The sequence below is a fragment of the Anolis carolinensis genome, chromosome 1, assembly GCF_035594765.1.
Source record: "Anolis carolinensis isolate JA03-04 chromosome 1, rAnoCar3.1.pri, whole genome shotgun sequence".
NCBI classification, from domain to species: domain Eukaryota; kingdom Metazoa; phylum Chordata; class Lepidosauria; order Squamata; family Dactyloidae; genus Anolis; species Anolis carolinensis.
This window is the reverse complement of record NC_085841.1, coordinates 276801953-276820741: the sequence shown is the minus strand read 5'-3', so window position 1 is coordinate 276820741 and position 18789 is coordinate 276801953. Positions and strand designations below refer to the sequence as shown.

The following is an 18789-nucleotide window of genomic DNA, read 5'->3' as shown; positions in this document are numbered from 1 at the left end:
TAGGACCATCATACGTTGGAAACAATTTGAAGGCATGCAATAACAACATTAGATAAATATAAAAGAGGGGCTATATGAAATTTTGATAGAAGCAAGTAAGACCCAGTAGAAGTATCTTATTGGATTCTGGCCAATGATTCTACTAATAAAAACAAGTAACACATACAAGCGAGAATAACCTAGATTGCTCTGAGTGTTTCTAAAATGGACTCTAGAATTACACTATGTAATTTCAACAATAATAAATTTGTATCTACCATACTTAAGCATTCTAAAATCTACTGTTTCTGCACAACATATCTGAAACTCCTTTAGTGGGTTCAACAGCCATCTCTCATTTTTAAATAAACAAAGATAATTAAAGATGACAAAATGATTTCTGTATTGTTTTAAAAGGTCATTGTTGCATGAAACAGTTGCACATTTAATTCACAACCGACCTTGGAAGCCTAGTTCTAAGAACAATGTTATATGTACAAATGTATGAAAACATAATCAGAATTTCTCAATTAACTGTCTTCCACCAAATCTATACTGACACTTTAACAGACATTAAATAAGTTGGCATTAAAAAATGGGCCAAGCTATGTCAAAGTTTACAATGCAATTGTAGACAAGAAATACATATAGGATTGTTTTTTTAAAAAAAATGATTCATTTGAAATGGCAGCTCATGCATCTACAAGCATTTTAATCATGAGGCTATTCTATCTGTATCTGTCAAATTCAATAAATCTGTCCAGAGTTAACCGATACCTGCTTTGCAACTATCACTCAGCAACTAAAGATGTCAAGAAAGACACAGAGGACAGAGAGAAATTTCTAGGGATGTCATTTAGTGCAACCAAAGAAGAATGTGCAATTACTCAACACTTTTACAACATACAAAAGGTTGTTTTGTTTAACCATCTATGGAGAGTGATGTGGTACCAGACCTGAGAGATGGCGATTGAGAAACCAACTACATCCTGAACTCAAATTTCATTCCACAGCAACCAGACCACAGGAGAAATGAGGCAAAACAGGAATCCATCTTCAGTGCACTCTCTGCAAACATCTCATTCAGAGCAAAAAGACTTCATGTATCATATGTATAGGGAATTTGTAATCTGTGCACTATAGTAATGTGAGGTTTGGTTAAGATTATTTTTCAGCTTCCCAATGTGGTTGAGTTGGATTTGTTACAAGACACTATCTACTATCAGATCTAGGGTGTTCTGTTTTTTAGCTGAACAATGCAGGCAAGTGTTCATAAAGCCACATCAGGTCTCATGAGAGGAAGTCTTCTTGTAAGATTTTAGGCAACCCACAAGATTTAAAATCCTACTGGAATGCCCAAACACATGCCAGCCATCACAATAGGAGGACAGAAAAGAAAAGTGGAGCATGCCAGCCACAATCCCAGCAAATGGACCACTGGAAATTAATATGTACTTGTTACATACATAGCAATTGGCTTAAGGCAGTTTGGTGCAAATGTATCTGCTGCTGAATCTCAAATATGGAATTAAGATCATTCCGTATTACCCCTATATGGGACCCAACTTTGGGAGTTCAAATATCTGATGTCCCATACAAAATGGAATTCCAATCAACTGTATGAAATATGGTAGATCGAATTTGACCAAACCAGTTACGTATTTAAACATGTATTTGGTAGTAAAGGACTACTGGGGATCATTGTACCTAGACTGGCTTACAATGTGAACCAAATACAACTTGCATAGTTTATCATTGAAGGTTCTTTCATCAGACAAGATCTGTTACATAAATATCCAGCATGTTATCATCTCATATATGAATCAGACATTATATTTCATAGGAAATCCAACTAATTTAAAGTGCTTTCCAATTAGCATTAGGAGGAATAACTATTTTTAAAAAATTCATGACTGTCTCCAATGACAAAAACAGCAGCGACAAAGCCTAATTTCTGTCAAACACTGTACACAATATATCTTTGATTTATACTGAGCATCACTAAAATACAGTGGGCCCTAAGTATGCACTAAGGTTTTCTTCCAGCCTGTCCCACTCAATCAACATTAACATTCATGAATGCTCAAGGCCTATTATATACAATAGTGTAGAAAACTTTGCTCCTTATATAAAATGGCAAAAACTCAAACAAGTATCAGAGAGCCCGAAATCTCTGCAACGAGAAGATAAAGCAGGACAGGCCTAGACATCAGCATAGTGCTCAGTACATTGCTAAATTAGGACTTGTCTTGCAAATTTTTTTCTCTGAATGTTTTCAAGTCATAATTGGTTGGATCTGTGGCTGCAGGACCCATTGATACGAAGGGCTGATTGTAATCCAAATTTCCTATTGCCTAAAATACTCTGGCTTCAAAATATACTACTTCTCTGGGATTTCCCCCCAAATATTATACCACTGTCTATATCAGAGATTCAATTTATTCAAGTCTTTTTATTATCTTATACATATACAAGATAATAGCAACACCTGGTTCACTTCTAGCAGACTTCAGCAGCAAGACCAACAGCAGAGGGAGAAAGAAAGAATTATGAAAGCTGGAGCCAGATTCCTTTTTCCTTGCACCATCAAGACCAAATAAGCCAAGGAGAAGAGTGGGCAAATTACTTAAATTGAAGTCATATCAATTGGGAAGCTGACTGAGACCATACACTGCACCATAATTGCCTTCCATCAAATTCATAGGCCCAAACTGTCTGTTTTCCATCTGCTCCTACACCAATTTAAGCAATTTTGAACTTTGCTCTCCCTTGGTGAATGTATCACAAATTTATTAGAATGTCAGGGTCCAATTGTTCGGATTCTCTAGGGCAGGTTATTACATGGTGTGGATTTTTGATGTCCGCCAGTCAAGCCCGGAAACATTGAAGGAGCACAATCAATGTGGCTTTACTCACCTTGGAAACCCATAATATAGAATAATGAAATACTCCAGAAGAAGTAAAGGAGCAGGGGAGATTATTCTCTTTCACCATTACCTTGAGCACTTCTCTGCTAATGGTTCTAACACCATAAAAAGGTTTTTAAAACACAGCTTTTCTAACTGTCAGAAATCATCACTGTTAATATCATGGATTTTATAGATTCATGTCCTCTTGTTACAAGGGTTGAACCTGTACAAGTAATGTCACAGATGCATTAGTGAATCTTTTCAGACCTGATACTCTGTTCACACAGCAATTCCATTATCTAACCTCCATTTACCAAGAAAAGAAAAAAAACAAGACAAGGAATAGATTCATTCCGCTTTGACTTCATGGCAAGATACCATCAAGCCATCATTCCACAAAAGGAAATGCAGTATTTTACAAGCTACACAATTTGTTAATAACAGCAGAAGAAATATTTCAGTATGCAAAAATATTTGGTCAGGAACCAGTAAGACTTTAGTGTGATACTCTTTAGAGAATGTATTCCACTGCTTAAAAAAAAATAAAAGAAGAACCCATTCCATTGTAAATGCATAATATAACTCTATTAAAGGGTTGATTCAGAGAGGAACATGGATCAGAAATTAGGTTTAGATTAATTGCACTGCCATTTTTGAAGTCAGGGATAGGGAATGTGTGGCCTTCCATTATTGGATGGAAACCAAAATCACCGTCTTCAATACAACATTCATATTCTGCACCCCTGTTTTCAGTAAATGAATGGTTGGTATCCCATGCCATTTTCAACTGGGTTCTTTGAAAAACATACCAATCAAAGCCACAAATTCTTTTGGCTGACAAACACTCTTGACTGCTATGTATGCAAGTTGAATAAATGCCCTGGCATCCAGAAAAAAAAACTATTTTTATGTTAAGTCTGCCCTCTGCCATAGTGCTATTACCCGACAGTTTAAGAAATGTTTGCCCAGAATCTACAAAATGAGCAAGTGTTATAAGCAAGAGAGAAAACAAGTAGAGCATATTTCCAAAGTGCCCTCATTTTTAACACAAAAATTAAGCTATTTTCAAGGACTTAAAATTGTTATTTGCTGGGGTTAGGGGCACAGGACCACCATAAAAGTGAAAAAACATAAATAAATTACTGTTTTTTAACTTGAGAGAATACTTCTTTGAAAATTTCTAAGTTTTCCAGTAAGATCTCTATAGTCATCTTTCACTGGAAATGGGCCAAGGAATCACATTAGAGGACCTGCTCATTTCTAGAGGGGTGATCTCTGTGAAAATCTCTAGGTCCTTCATCACGACTGGAAGAAGCTGATTATCGAGTCACATTAGAGGTCCTGTAGATTCCTAAAGATAACATTTAAAATCAAATCTGTGAACAATCAAAATCTGCAAAAGTCAAATCTGCAAATAGTCAAAATATAGGGTTTACTATTTATTCATAGCTTCAGGTATCCACAGGGGATCTTGTAATATATATGTATGTATGTATATCTAGGATGTGCACATATTTCATGTAGGACAGGAGCAGGCCTCCTGGGCCTCAGCTTAAGTTGGCATGATACAGCAAAGCGGTTCACTGGCCCTCACTTACCTACTATTAAGAAACCAAGAAGAGAAAATCACCAATTCCTGCTCACCACTTGCCATTCATATGTTTACTGACATCACCAAAACTTCTTCCCCAGCCTGAACTATTAAAAACGCAATCAGTAACTTTTACAGTAACATTCTTTATCACAGAACTTCAAATATGGTGCTACTTTTTTGACAGGAGGTTGTGAAATATTACCAGATATGATAGTCAACGTGGTGTAGTGCAGGGGTCTACACACCTTTTAAGCAGAGGACCGGCTCACAGTTCCTCAGACTGTTGGGGGGGGGGGGGGCTATAGTTTTTTAAAAAATCATGAACAAATACCTACACACACTGCACATATCTTATTTGTAGTGCTAAAAATAACAAAGAAAGAACAATGAAACATTTAAAATGAAGAACGATTTTGTTGTGACTGCGCCTTCGGGGATTATGGTTGATGGGGATGGAATTCGAAGAGGAAGAAAAAACCCTCGTGATGAGGGTTCACTGGAGGAGTTGCGCAGGAAGCGACTTAGAGAGCTATATGGGGGATCTTCTGAGGAAGATTCAGATGGGGAGATGGATGCTGAGGAACAGGTGGTGGCTGGGGAAGCGGGCACTGAATGGGCACAGCCACCGGAGATGTCTGGGGATTTGGGGTCTATGGATACTTCTGAACCTGGGGTTTCTGCAGGAGCTGATCCCAATTGGGATGCTTGGAGAAGGGAGGATGGTTCTTTAAGTGTTCATGGGGCTAAGTGTGGGCAGGATGATTGGGACTCCGATGAATTGCTAGGTTCTCCAGATCCACGAGCTCTAGCTGTGTGGAGTTCAGACTCTGAGTAGATTTGGGACACCTGGTGTTTGGGTGTGAGTGTTTGGTCACCCAGGAGGAAGGGGAATAAAATGGGAATGTTTGGCCACTGCACTTTGCGTGTGGCAAGGTGTTGCTGAGGCGCCATTGGGATCTCTGTGCTTTCGTGAAGACTGGTCTTGGACTGTGATTCGGATCTGCTGATACCATCTTTGTGCCTTTTCGTGGACCTGGTTTGGATGACTGCACCCTCTTCGGACTCTGGATTGGAATTTGACCTGGCTTCTGGCTTCGCCCTCTGACTGACTACTTCTCCCGGCTTCTGACTACTGGTTTGTCTTTCGGAATTTCTGCTGCCTCCTGACCTGACCTTGGATTCTTCTGACGACGGCTATTCATCATCCCTTTGAGGCTCTCGGCTTATCTGCACCGTGGAAGCAGTTTTACTGCTTTCCTAGTTTGTTTATTTTCCAGCAATTAACTCTATTTGTTTTCCAAAGCTGAATTGAAGCGTTATTTAGTTTTTTATTGAATGCCAGCATGGGAAATTAGCGTGGCTCGTTTTTGAGTTATTATTGTCCAATCTACTCTCGAAACACTGATAAGTGAAGTGTTTCAAGGATATTTCCTGTATTTATGTTATTTTTTGGCTTATCTTCGGAATAAACTCTGTTTTGTATGTTAACTGGCGTCTGACTCTTGACAGATTTTAACCAACATAATTGGTTAAAATGGCTTTTGGCCAATGAGATAGTCGAGTTAATTAGGACTGTTGTTGATATGTGCCTTCAAGTCATTTCAGACTTAGAGCAACCCTAAGTCTAAAGTTTAGGGCGGAGGCTGGGTAATTGACCTTGGAGGGCACCATTTGGCCTCCGGGCCTTAGTTTGGGGACCCCATAGTGGTTTGAATGTTGGACTATAACTTTGGACATCAAGGTTCAAATCCCTTTTTGCCTTGAAACCCACTGGGTGACCTTGGGCAGGTCAAATTCTCTGAGATTCAGAGGAAGGCATTGGCAAAACTCTATTGAACAAATCTTACCAAGAAAACCCTATGATAGATTTACCTTACAGTTGTCATAAGAAATGACACTCAATCTGTATTTCAAAACAATTCTGGATCTGTGGGATTAACATTAGAAGCATACTCTGTCTTGATACTTATGAGAATGTACCTGGCTCAAAAATACTCTGAGGAAAAAGGTTGGTAATAGTAGATTTACAGTCTTCAGTATGAAAAGCTTCTCCATTAAAATTATGTTAAAATATTTCTTCAATAATGAAAAGATAAAGGATCCACCTAGTTGTCATGTCATCTTTGGAGTGCCATCTTTATTTGAAGGCTACAAAAAGAAATGGGAGAGGGCCTTTTGGTGGCTGGTCCCAGACTTTGGAACTTCCCTCCAAAGAGAAACCAGGATGGCTTCATCCTTGCTTGCCTTTTGCATCCAGGAACAGACATTTCTTTGCAATCAGGCATTTAGGGAAGGATGAGGGGTATGCTGCTGGGTAGGTTGTTGGTGTGAGTTTGGTGGGGATTATGGATTTTAAATGTAAGTTTAAAGGTATTATTTTTATTTTCACTGTATTTTAACTTCTGTATCCAGCCACAAATGTTTAATTGTGGGAGAGTTTTTTTTGTATCTGTATTATTTTACATTTTTATTGGGTGTGTTTATTTGTTAGCCGCCTTGAGTTCATATGGAATGAAGGTGGGATAGAGATAAAATGAACAATCATGATCATAATCATCATGTGTACAGTACAACCCCCTTGTCAACAGTCTCAATACAGTTTCTCATACCCACACCTCAAATTGTTTGAGGCCCTCTAGGTCCTCCACTGCTATTCTATAGGATGCATTATTATTTCCAGTTTCAGATATCCATGGGGGACTTGGAATGTACCTCTTCATGGATATGGGATCATATGTATATGTGTACACACACACATGTACATTCTATTAAAGAAAGCTGGCAGTCTATAAATTTTATTTCATTTTGTTGAATTTTGTTGGACTGATGGTAGGAAGTGATTCATTTTGCAGCTTGTATATGTATGCTATTCCTCCCAAAATAAAGAAATTAGGACGAGTAAAAGAAGGCATCAACTGTTTTACAGCATGTATCACAAAGCATGCATCATAAAGAAGAATATGCTTTCCATTCCAAGACAGTACAAGACACAGAGGAAGATGAAAATTTTGGAAGTTGTTCAAGGTACCAGGCCCCATTTTGGAAACTAAGCAAATTCAGCCCTGGTTAGTATTTGGATGGAAAAGCACAAGGGAATACTAGGCGCTGTGAGCTATATATCATAGCAAGTCAATAGCAAACCACCTGAGTATTCCTTGTCAAATAAAACCTATGAAATTCTCTGGATGTCTCGAGTCAACCTGAAGACAAACACCTTGCAACACATTTGCTAATCATTTCAAAGCATGCCCTACAGCAGTGGTAGAGCACCTGCAACTCTCGGTATTGGACTTGAGTTCTTGTCACTCCTGGCCAGCACTAATAGAAGTTGAAATAAACGAAGTACAGCAGCAAAACTTGGAATCTTTTAAAAACAACTTTTGGAACCTCCTAGCTGGCTCTGTAGCCGTGTAGCCATGGCTAGAAGACTCTAGTAACTGTAGCTGAATAAACAAAAAAATCCCAAACTCTAGAAGTAAGGCCACGAAAGCCTTTGACAACATGTCAGATCACTGTTTCCCAAAGGAGTTACTTTACTCTCAACTCAAGTATGGAAAATGGAATGTTGGTGGACAGCAAAAGAGATTTAAAAATAGGCTTAAGGCTAACCTTTAAAAAGTGGCATAAACACAGAGAATCGGGAAGCCCTGACCCTCCAGCACTCTTAACTGGAGGTCAACTGTTACCAACAGTGCTGTAAATTTTGAAGAGGCAGGAATGGAGAATGAAAGGGAGAAACAGGTCAAGAGGAAGGCACATCAAGTAAATCCTTTTTGGGACCTACTTCTATCTGGAAATCTATGTCCTCCTTGTGGAAGACTGTGTGAATCCAGAATAGATGTCCACAGTCACTTATGGACCCACCACCAGACTCTACCCTTGGAAAACAATCACACTCGGCTATGAGGGATCACCTATAGTATAGGCAGGGAAAGAGGTCCATGAAGATGACATGAGTTACCACACTGGGTGAGACTAACCCACTGGCATGGAGGGCAATGAGCTGCATACTATTCTAGCTATGGTAACATTCACACTGCAATGCCAGAAATATATCTTAATGGTGTAACGTTAGAAAATGTTGACCATTTCCGCTACCTTGGCAGCCACCTCTCCACAAAAGTCAACATTGACACTGAAATACAACACTGTCTGAGTTATGTGAGCGCTGCATTTTTCCAAATGAAACAGAGAGTGTCTGGGGATTGGGACATCCGTAGGGATACCAAGGTGCTTGTTTATTAAGCTATTGTCCTCCCAGCTCTGTAATATGTCTGCGAAACGTAGACTGTCTACAGACATCACACTCAACTCCTATAACAATTCCACCAGCGTTGGCTCTGAAAAATCCTGCAAATCTCTTGAGAAGATAGAGATAAATGTCAGCATGCTAGAAGAAGCAAAGACTACCAGGACTGAAGTGATGCTCCTACGCCGTCAACTCAGCTGGACTGGCCATGTTGTCCAAATGCCCAATCACCGTCTCCCAAAGCACTTACTATACTCCCAACTCAAGAATGGGAAACGTAATGTTGGTGGACAGGAAAAGAGATTTAAAGATGGACTTAAAGCTAACTGAAAACTGTGGCATAGACACTGAGAACTGGGAAGCCCTGTCCCTTGAGTGCTCTAGCTGGAAGTCAACTGTGACTAGCAGTGCTGTGGAATTCGAAGAGGCACAAATGGATGGTGAAAGGGAGAAATGTGCCAAGAGGAAGGCATGTCAAGCCAACCCTGGCCGGGAATGCTTTCCACCTGAAAACCGATGCCCTCACTGTGGAAGTCCGTGTAGATCCAGAGTAGGTCTCCACAGTCACTTATGGACCCACCACCAAGACTCAACCTTTGGAAGACAATCATACTCGGCTACGAGGCATCGCCTATAGTATAGGCAGGGAAGGTGGTCCATGTAGATGACATGTGTTACCACACTGGGTGAGACTAACCCACTGGCATGGAGGGCAACGAGCTGCATACTATTCCAGCTATGGTGAAATTGTGTTGTTGAAGGCTTTCATGCTGTGAGTTTTCCTGGCTGTGTTGCCATGTTCCAGAGTTATTCTTTCTTGACATTTTGTCTGCATCTATGGCAGGCATCCTCAGAGAATGTGAGGTCTGCTGGAAACTAGGGTTCGTATATCTGCCAAACATCCAGGGTGAGGCAGGTGTAAATGTTGCAATTGGCCATCTTGATTAGCATTGAATAGCCTTGCAGCTTCAAGGTCTGACTGCTTCCTGCCTGAAGGAATCCTTTGTTGGGAGGTGTTAGCGGGCCCTGATTGTTTCATGTCTGGAATTATCTTGTTTTCAGAGTGTTGTTCTTTATTTACTCTCCTGATTTCAGTTTTTAATACTGGCAGGAATCAGCCAGGCCTTGAAGCTGCAAGGCTTTTCAATGCTAATCAAGGTAATTAATTGCAACATTCACCCTTAACTCAACAAGGAACAGGAACATTCACAATCTTCCACAAGGAGGACATAGATTTCCAGGTGGAAGGAGGCCCGAAAAAAGGTCTGCTCACCTTGTATATTAGTGGCATTCCTATGGTTGGATTCAGCTAGTGCAGTAATCCATGATGCCACTTCCTCCCCTACCAGACCATGCTGCCTACCTGTTCTCCTGTCTCATTCCACTGATATACCTGCAGAAACTCACAGATTTTAGTTTAGCTGAAATAGTATTCAACTACTCTGTACACTGTCTTGCATGCTAGCATCCTTAGGATTGGTTCCACTCGATGCAATGACTCATGGTGTCATCTCCACGGACCTGCAGTGCTGATGGTCTTTGCTCTTCCACACTGATGTTTGTCTGCCTGTCTTCCCAAGAGATTTGCAGTATAGTATAACCATCTCCATGGACCTCAACTAATTAGTATTAATCTAATCTGTACTTTGCCTTGCATGCTAGCATCCTCAGGATTGGTTTCACTCAATGTCATAACTCACAGTGTCATCTCCATGGACTTGCTCCCATCGCATACTATGTTGTGCTCCTGTCCCCAATTTCCCATCCCACTGATATCCCTGCAGAAAGTGACACATTTCGGCATAGCTGGAATAATGTGCAACTCCTCTGTACATCACATTGCCTGTTAGTGGCACTTCAGTTGATTTCACTGAGTGCTGTAACTCATTGTGCCTTCTCCATGGGCCTCCCCCCTTAGAAGACCTTGTTGCATATGTGTTCTGCTCTCCCCCATTTTCCATCCCACCCCACTGATATACTTGCAGAGGTGGGGATGGAGAATCTGGGACAGGAGTTGAACAGATATGCACCCCCCTAGTGACACTATTGACCCAAGTGAAGACCTTGTAAGGGCAGTGATTCTCAACCTGGGGGTCCCCTGATGTTTTTGGCCTACAACTCCTAGAACTCCCATCCAGTTTACTAAAAAAAAAAGTACAGTAGAGTCCCACTTATCCAATGTTCTGGATTATCCAACACATTTTTGTGGTCAATGTTTTCAATACATCGTGATATTTTGCTGCTAAATTCATAAATAGAATAATTACTACATAGCATTACTGCGTATTGAACTGCTTTTTCTGTCAAATTTGTTGTATAACATGATGTTTTGGTGCTTAATTTGTAAAATCATAACTGAATTTGATGTTTAATAGGCTTTTCCTTAATTTCTCCTTGCTATCCAACATATTTGCTTATCCAACGTTCTGCCGGCCCGTTTATGTTGGATAAGCGAGACTCTACTGTAAAGGTTTTCCCCTGACGATAAGTCCAGTCGTGACCCACTCTGGGGGTTGGTGCTCATCTCCATTTCTAAGCCGAAGAGCCGGCGTTGTCCGTAGACACCTCCAAGATCATGTGGCCGGCATGACTGCATGAAGCGCCCTTACTAGCTGTTAGGATTTCTGGGACTTGAAGCTTGAAAACCTTTGGGGACCCTAGGCTGAGAACCACTGTTGTGGGGCATTTCAAGCAGCAACGTTGAGCGCCCCCCTCTCTCTCTCCCTTGGCCCCCCAGCCCGGTCCCCAAGAAGGCCAGGGCGAGCAGGACCAAGGCGCCAGCGGGGAACCGGGCCAGCCAAGCCAGAGTGCCCCAAGGTCCGAAGGGGAAGGGGCGGAGCAGGCGCTCTGGGGCTGGGGAGGCGCGGCCACTTCCTGCGCTCCGCAGGCCAAAGCAGAAGAAGCCGCCCTGGCCCCTCCTTTCCTCCTTCCCTCCCTCGCCCGCTCCAGGCTACATTTTTCGCGAGTGACGCGAGTCAAGCGGCGCACCCAGGCGGCCTCCCTTCGCCCACCCGTCTGGAGGGCAGCGCGGGGCGCCGGGGCCCTTCTCCCTCCTCTGCCCGCCCTGGCGCCACAGCCTGCGTGGCAACCCCGAGGCAAGACCTGTCTGCCCCTTCTTCTCCTCCCCCCTCCCCTTTGAAGCCCCTTTCCTCACCTTCCTTGGCCTTCTTCCTCCTGGCCAGCGTGCCCCCGAGTTTCCCCAAGAAGGAGTCGTCTTTCTTCCGGGAGGGGGGCGACTTGGGGGTGGGCGATTTCGGGGACGAGGGCGACTTCTGCGGGGAGGTGGCCATGGCGGGGCCCCGGCTGGGAGGGAAGGAAGGAAGGAGGGCGAGGAGGCGCCCCGAGCGGACAAGAGAAACAGCTCAACCCCGGCTTCCCTCCTTCGCAGCCTCCCGGTCCCTATTCCCGACGGAAGCGGAATTATTCGAAACGTTTGAGGCTGTTCTTGCTCTCTTTCCCTCGCTCCCGCCTTCCTCCCCTCCCTCCCGCCTTCCTTCTTCCTCTCTCCCTCCTTCTCTCTCTCTCTCTCTCTCTCTCTCTCTCTCTCAGTTGCTGCTGTCTCCCTTGCTGGCTGGACGGGACTCCCAGGAGCCACGCTGGAGTTTGAAAAAGCCCCCAAGCAGCTGATTCCCCCCCACACACACCTCCCTTTCTTTCGCCCCCAAATCAGAACCTGCAAGTCCCTACTTGTTGAAAAGCCTTTATCTCAAGTGCTTGGGGACAGACATTTCACACTGTTCCAATTTTGTAATACAATAGAGTCTCGCATATCCAACGTTCTGGTAGTCAATGTTTTCAATACATCATGATATTTTGGTGCTAAATTCGTAAATACAGTAATTACGACATAGCATTACTGTGTATTGAACTACAGTAGAGTCTCACTTATCCAACATAAATGGGCCGGCAGAACGTTGGATAACAAGGAGAGATTAAGGAAAAGCCTATTAAACATCAAATTCAGTTATGATTTTACAAATTAAGCACCAAAACATCATGTTATACAACAAATTTGACATAAAAAGCAGTTCAATACGCAGTAATGTTATGTTACAGTAGAGTCTCACTTATCCAACACTCGCTTATCCAACGTTCTGGATTATTCAACGCATTTTGTAGTCAATGTTTTCAATACATCGTGATATTTTGGTGCTAAATTTGTAAATACAGTAATTGCTACATAGCATTACTACACACTGAACTACTTTTTCTGTCAATTTTGTTGTGAAACATGTTTTGGTGCTTAATTTGTAAAATCATAACCTATTTTGATGTTTAATAGGCTTTTTCTTAATTTCTCTTTATTATCCAACATATTCACTTATCCAACGTTCTCCTGGCCCGTTTATGTTGGATAAGTGAGACTCTACTGTACTTGGGAAACACACAACGGGTTTCAATTTTCAGCCCTAAACAGATTTTTAAAAAGTCTAAAATCAGGATAGTAAATAAAGAGCAACACTCAAAACACAGGGCAATGGGTTGCTGTGAGTTTTCCAGGCTGTATGGCCGTGTTCCAGAAGTATTCTCCCCTGACATTTCGCCCACATCTTTGGCAGGCATCCTCAGAGGTTGTGAGGTCTGTTGGAGGGTCCCTGGATGGGAGAAAGAACTCTTGTCTGCTAGAGGCAAGTGTGAATGTTACCATTAATCACCTTGATTAGCATTGAAAAGCCTTGCAACTTCAAGGCCTGGTTGATTCCTGCCTGGGGAAAATCCTTTGTTGGGAGGTGTTAACTGACCCTGATTATTCCAGGGAAATTCTAGACATGAAATTCTTTCTCCCACCCTGGACCTTCCAGAGATATATAAACTCCATTTGCCTAGTTTCCAAGAGGTCTCACAACCTCTGAGGATGCTTGCTGTAGATGTGGGTGAAACGTCAGGAAAGAATGCTTCTAGAACATGGCCATACAGCCTGGAAAATTCACAACCACCCAGTTATTCCAGCCATGAAAGCCTTCAATAACAAATGGGAATTCCAGGCAGGAAACAATCAGGGCCAGCTAACACCTCCCAACAAAGATTCCCCCAGGCAAGAAGCAGCCAGGCTTTGAAGCTGCAAGGCCATTCAGTGCTCATCAAGGTGGCCAATTGCAACATTCATACTTGCTTCAGACGAGTTCTTTCTCCCACCCTGGACATTCCACAGATATACAAACCCCACTTGCCTAGTTTCCAACAGACTTCACAACCTCTGAGGATGCCTGCCATAGATGTGGGCGAAACATCAGGAAATAATGCATCTAAAACATGACCATATAGCCCAGAAACCTCACAACAACCCAGACTGAGTATCCCTTACCTGAAATGCTTAGGACAAGAACTGTTTTGGATTTTTTTTCCAGATTTTGGAATATTTGCTTATACATAATGAGATCTTTTGGAGATGGGCTTCAAGCCGTTCATACATACACCTTAAAGGCATAGCCTGAGAATCATTTATACACAGTAATTTTAATAATTTTGTGCATGAAATAAAGTTTGTCTACATTGAACCTTCAGAAAGTAAAAGTGGTTGCAATTGGAGCAATCTATATGGACAATTTTGGATGTGGAAGGATTTTGGATTTCTAGGTAAGGTGTGCTCAACCTGTATTTCCTCAGATATACTGCCCACTGCCTTTAATGTTAGGGGTGAAAGCTGCAGTGCATGGTGGATAAAAGACAAAATGCCTCCTACAGAAGCATATGGGAGGCTGCGAGAAAGGTTTGATGGCCCCACCACAATTCAAGATAGGACTGAGTCATGAGGATTTTAGAACAGTTTCCATTTTTGTAGTTTTCTCTGTCTGACCCAATCACACCTTTAGCAATGGGTCCCTTTCTTGGTGAAGTGATTTCTCGATTCCAAAAGCTTGCATGTTGTTTTGTGCTTTGGGGAGAGGTGATCTGATAAAGGCATTGCCCTAATATATAGATTTTGCATTTGTCTCATTTGTAGAATTCAGAGGAAAGTAATCCTGTTTTCAGTTATTATAGGCCCATGGGGGATCTTCTCCTCCTTAAGACTAATTTACAATACAGGGAGACATCCCACCCCTCAAATGGTAGTTAGCACCGCAGGTTCTTATTTGCCATCAAATCAACCTTTACTTAAGAAAAATCTGTGAATGAAGAGATTTCCAAAAGCTTCTGTCAACACCTTGCTAAGATCTTGCAAACAAAAGGCCTTGATGGTCCAGATTTGAAATGGTGTTTTTTTAACCTTAAATCAGTTCTGATGTATGCATCCCATCTGTATACTTATAGAGTATGCATCCAGCCTTTATAAACAATGGTGTGCACACAGATTTACCATTTCCTGATGTTAATCGACATCACACTAGAGTAGGTTTAGTGTGTTCTCCTACTTTACCACTTTATGTCCTGTGGCTGCCTCCTGCGGGATTCTGGGGTTTGTAGTTTATGTAGAGTATTTAACATTCTAAGCCAGAGAGTTCCTGGCCCTCATTAAACTACAACATTATTTTTATTTATTTATTTACTTACTTACTTACAGCATTTATATTCTGCCCTTCTCACCCCGAAGGGGACTCAGGGCGGATCACATTACACATATAGGCAAACATTCAATGCCTTTTAACATAGAACAAAGACAAGACAAACATAGGCTCCGAGCAGGCCTCGAACTCATGACCTGGTCAGAGTGATTCATTGCAGCTGGTTGCAGCTGGCTTGCTCTCCCGCCTGTGCCACAACCCTGCCCTTATTCCCGAAGGGAGACTCAGGGTGGTCTTACAACAGGCAGCGATTTGATGCCCACATACAATTTCAGAATAACTAAGCATTAAAACATAACTTTTTAAAACAACAAATTCATAATCATAGTCCAGGATCAGTCCATTAGTCAGTCACTTTAAGGGTTCTTAATTATTGCACTGCTATGCTTGTTGCTCAAATGCTTGGTCCCATAACCATGTCTTACCTTTTTTTCTGAAAGACAGGATGGAAGGGGCTGATCTGATTTCATACATAATTACATGGTATGTCCAAAGTTTAGTCATCTTGTCTTCTAGTAAGGGACTAGGCCTATTTTGCCCTATATAGAGACGTGGAATTCAACTATTTGTTCATACGCAAAAGACTCTGCAGAGACCGAGGCGCCATAAAAGACTGAGTGATATTTATAAAGAAGACCATCTTTTTTTACAGCTAGGTAACATTGAAAGTTTAGGTTTTGACCTAAGACAATTGCATGGGGCATAGCCTAAGTGTTTTTCATCCTTTATCCTTCATTTATCATGTTTCATTCATTTATCTTCTTAGCTAAAGCTTTTTAGATGGTTCTTTGTGAGAATAGTATTGTCTTCTGCATTTATATTACCTTTCTGGGCCTCACTACCCAGATATACCACTACACCATTTGTTGTATCAGCTTTCAGTTATACTCTGTTGAATCTGACTAGACTCTTGTTCCCTATTAATACCTTTTATCATTACTTTGCACTTCCTCATTTTTGTTTTCACCTGATATCTCTGTGTCCTGATTTGGTAAAGTGTTCCTTTCATCATGCAGTTCATGTGGTCTTGTAGTTGTCCTCCCTCTTTCTCTTTCTTCCACTGAAGAAGGCCATTTCATTGGCATAAGTGATGGATTGCAAATTTAGCTGCAGTTTTATCATGATGAATGAATACGCACCTGCATTTCCGTTGAACATCCCAGAATTGTTGGTCAGGTAACTAAAAATTCTTTATGGCTGAGGTATTTTCAGCAACAAATTACCAAATTTGTTTAATTTTAATACATTTTTAATATCACCAAAGAGATAGCTTACATTGCATTAATGTAGTGACTTACAATACACATACATTATGATGAAAGTGCATCTGTTCAGTACAATTGGAAAACACATATTGTAAAGTTTGGCTTGAATGATTATGGTATATTTACACAATCATGCAGCTTAGCCTAAACTTTGGTTACTGTAGGTATTCCATTTACTGACCAAAACAGAAAAGTGAACCCCAAGAATAAATATGCTTATAAATTACCACTGTATGTAAACACCACACAAAATAAACACATAAACAACAAAAAGACCTCCCCCCCCCCAACTGTTGTTTGCAGGAACATTTCCTTATTTTCTCAATAGGACGTTTTAGTTCATGTAGATTCCTCTCTTCTCTGTCTTCCATTTTACAAAAGGAGATTAAAAGCTGCTGCTTTCACATGAAGAACCAGCTACAATCCTGCTTTGCTTAAGAACTCAAGGAACAGCGGTTTGTTGTGGCAAATGTTGGTTAAAACAAACCACAGTTCTCCAAATTCATCCTTAAAGGGAAACAATAAGCTCTTCACCAATAAAAACAAACCTTTGTTCTCATCTAATGTCATAAGGTGAAAAATACTAGATTTCCTGCAGCTCATACACATTTCATCTCAACTAAGGGACTGAACTGGGCCTTTTTAGAATTTAGTTCATCTTTTTGGGTGACAGCTCCGCAAATCTCCAGTCAGTATGCTTAGTGGCCACACTTGCTGTGATTCCTGGAGTCATAGTTCAGAAAGAACATTTCCAAACTCTACATTTTACAGAATTAGATTGTTTATTAGTTGCAGAAGCTTTTAGCTTATTCTTCACTAGGACTTGTAGTTTAACTCAAAATGTTTATTTATTTTGCTTTTGGTCAGCCAGAGACAGAACATTTTAAGCAGCTTAGGTATAGTTATGTAATAGTTAATCTTGCTAGTTAAGAGTGTGAAGTCAAAACAGGTCCCTCAAACAAGTATTTTGTAAATTAAGTAAAGACATTACTGGATGATTTCAGTTTGTTGAACATAAAGTGATGAACCAAAACTGAAGGATCCACTTTTCCGCATTGGGTTGAAATCCTGCAAACTGTTTAAGGTACAGAACATCCAGTGATGGCAACGGTATATCAGTGCCTGTAAATTGTATTCAGGGTACCAGCCCAGTGCCAGCTTATTGCTCTGAATCTTATTATCTGGCCTTTTGTCTTCAACTGCAGTGTAAATATGGCATATGTGTTTGCACAGCTCTTCTATCTAATGAATACTGTTGGTATCATAAAAAAAACAATGCGGTCAAGATTTTCCCTTAACATCAAATATCACATTTCTGAATTTTATATACAAATAAGGATTATATACTGGTACTATTAATGATGCAAAAACGTCTTGTAAAAACCTATCATCACCATACATATTTCTGTCAGCATATTCGGCTGTCATCTCTGGTTACAGCTGCATAAGAATCATTTGATCTTTCTGCATTTTGATAAGAATAGTCCCTTTGATATTGGTACAATGGCAAATCTTTACCACTGCATTAAAGCTTCATTAAAATCACAGTGCTTTCTAGCTTATAAATTATATCTGTTAAACATGAAACTGACATGTTTACACTTATGCATTTATAAAATGCATATATTAATTGTTGTGTGTTCTGTTGCTACAACAATTAATACTGAATGTAGATGTATAGATATACTGGCAAAAAACAAAAAACAAAACTCCATATATGAAATTAACACATGCAAGTCCCATTCTGAAAGGTTATAATCTCAAGGAAGGAGAGATCCAAAGAAATGCTCTAGTTCCCTGACTTTCAAACATATGCAGAATTAAAATTCTAGGAAATGGGAAACTCTGCTCTCATTTCCACAGTGAAAGCATACTGGATAAGGCAATACATAGAATCTATCCACTGTTTCTTCAAATGCATCAGTGTGATTTAGGAGCTATTTTTATATACCTTAATAGGAACACCATTCCGCTCCTTTGCAATTATTTCATCTACAATATAACTTTAATTAACATCTTGCATTTATAATGTATATCAGTCTGAAAGGATCAAAAGTCGCCTGGCAGGTAGGATGGTAGAACCTTCAGAAGATGTTTTCTGACATTTTTCAAAATGCTGCTCTTTATCTCTTTTGCTGCCCGTGTTCCTCCAAAGTAGATGCAGATTTGACTTTCTTCTGCTCCTTTTATAATCCCAGCCAACACTGCATATTAATTGGTAGCTTCTTTTCATAAATCTAAAGGCAAAGTGGTTAAAAATAATTTCTCCATTATAGCAAATTTGGGATGG

The 18789-nt window shown here is 40.8% G+C and overlaps 2 protein-coding genes across 2 annotated transcripts in view; both read right to left on the bottom strand.

The window, feature by feature from the left end:
• The window catches only part of parva (parvin alpha), an 82802-nt gene extending 70570 nt beyond the window's left edge, over window positions 1-12232 (bottom strand). The window contains exon 1 of the mRNA XM_008115946.3: window positions 11886-12232. Coding sequence (XP_008114153.1) covers window positions 11886-12021 — 136 coding nt within the window. The 5' untranslated portion in view covers window positions 12022-12232. The remainder of the gene's footprint in view (window positions 1-11885) is intronic.
• A 4229-nt stretch (window positions 12233-16461) lies between these two features.
• Window positions 16462-18789, bottom strand: part of mical2 (microtubule associated monooxygenase, calponin and LIM domain containing 2) — a 200815-nt gene continuing 198487 nt past the window's right edge. Inside the window, exon 36 of the mRNA XM_062967705.1 lies at window positions 16462-18736. The gene's annotated coding sequence lies outside the window, so the exon portion shown is untranslated. The remainder of the gene's footprint in view (window positions 18737-18789) is intronic.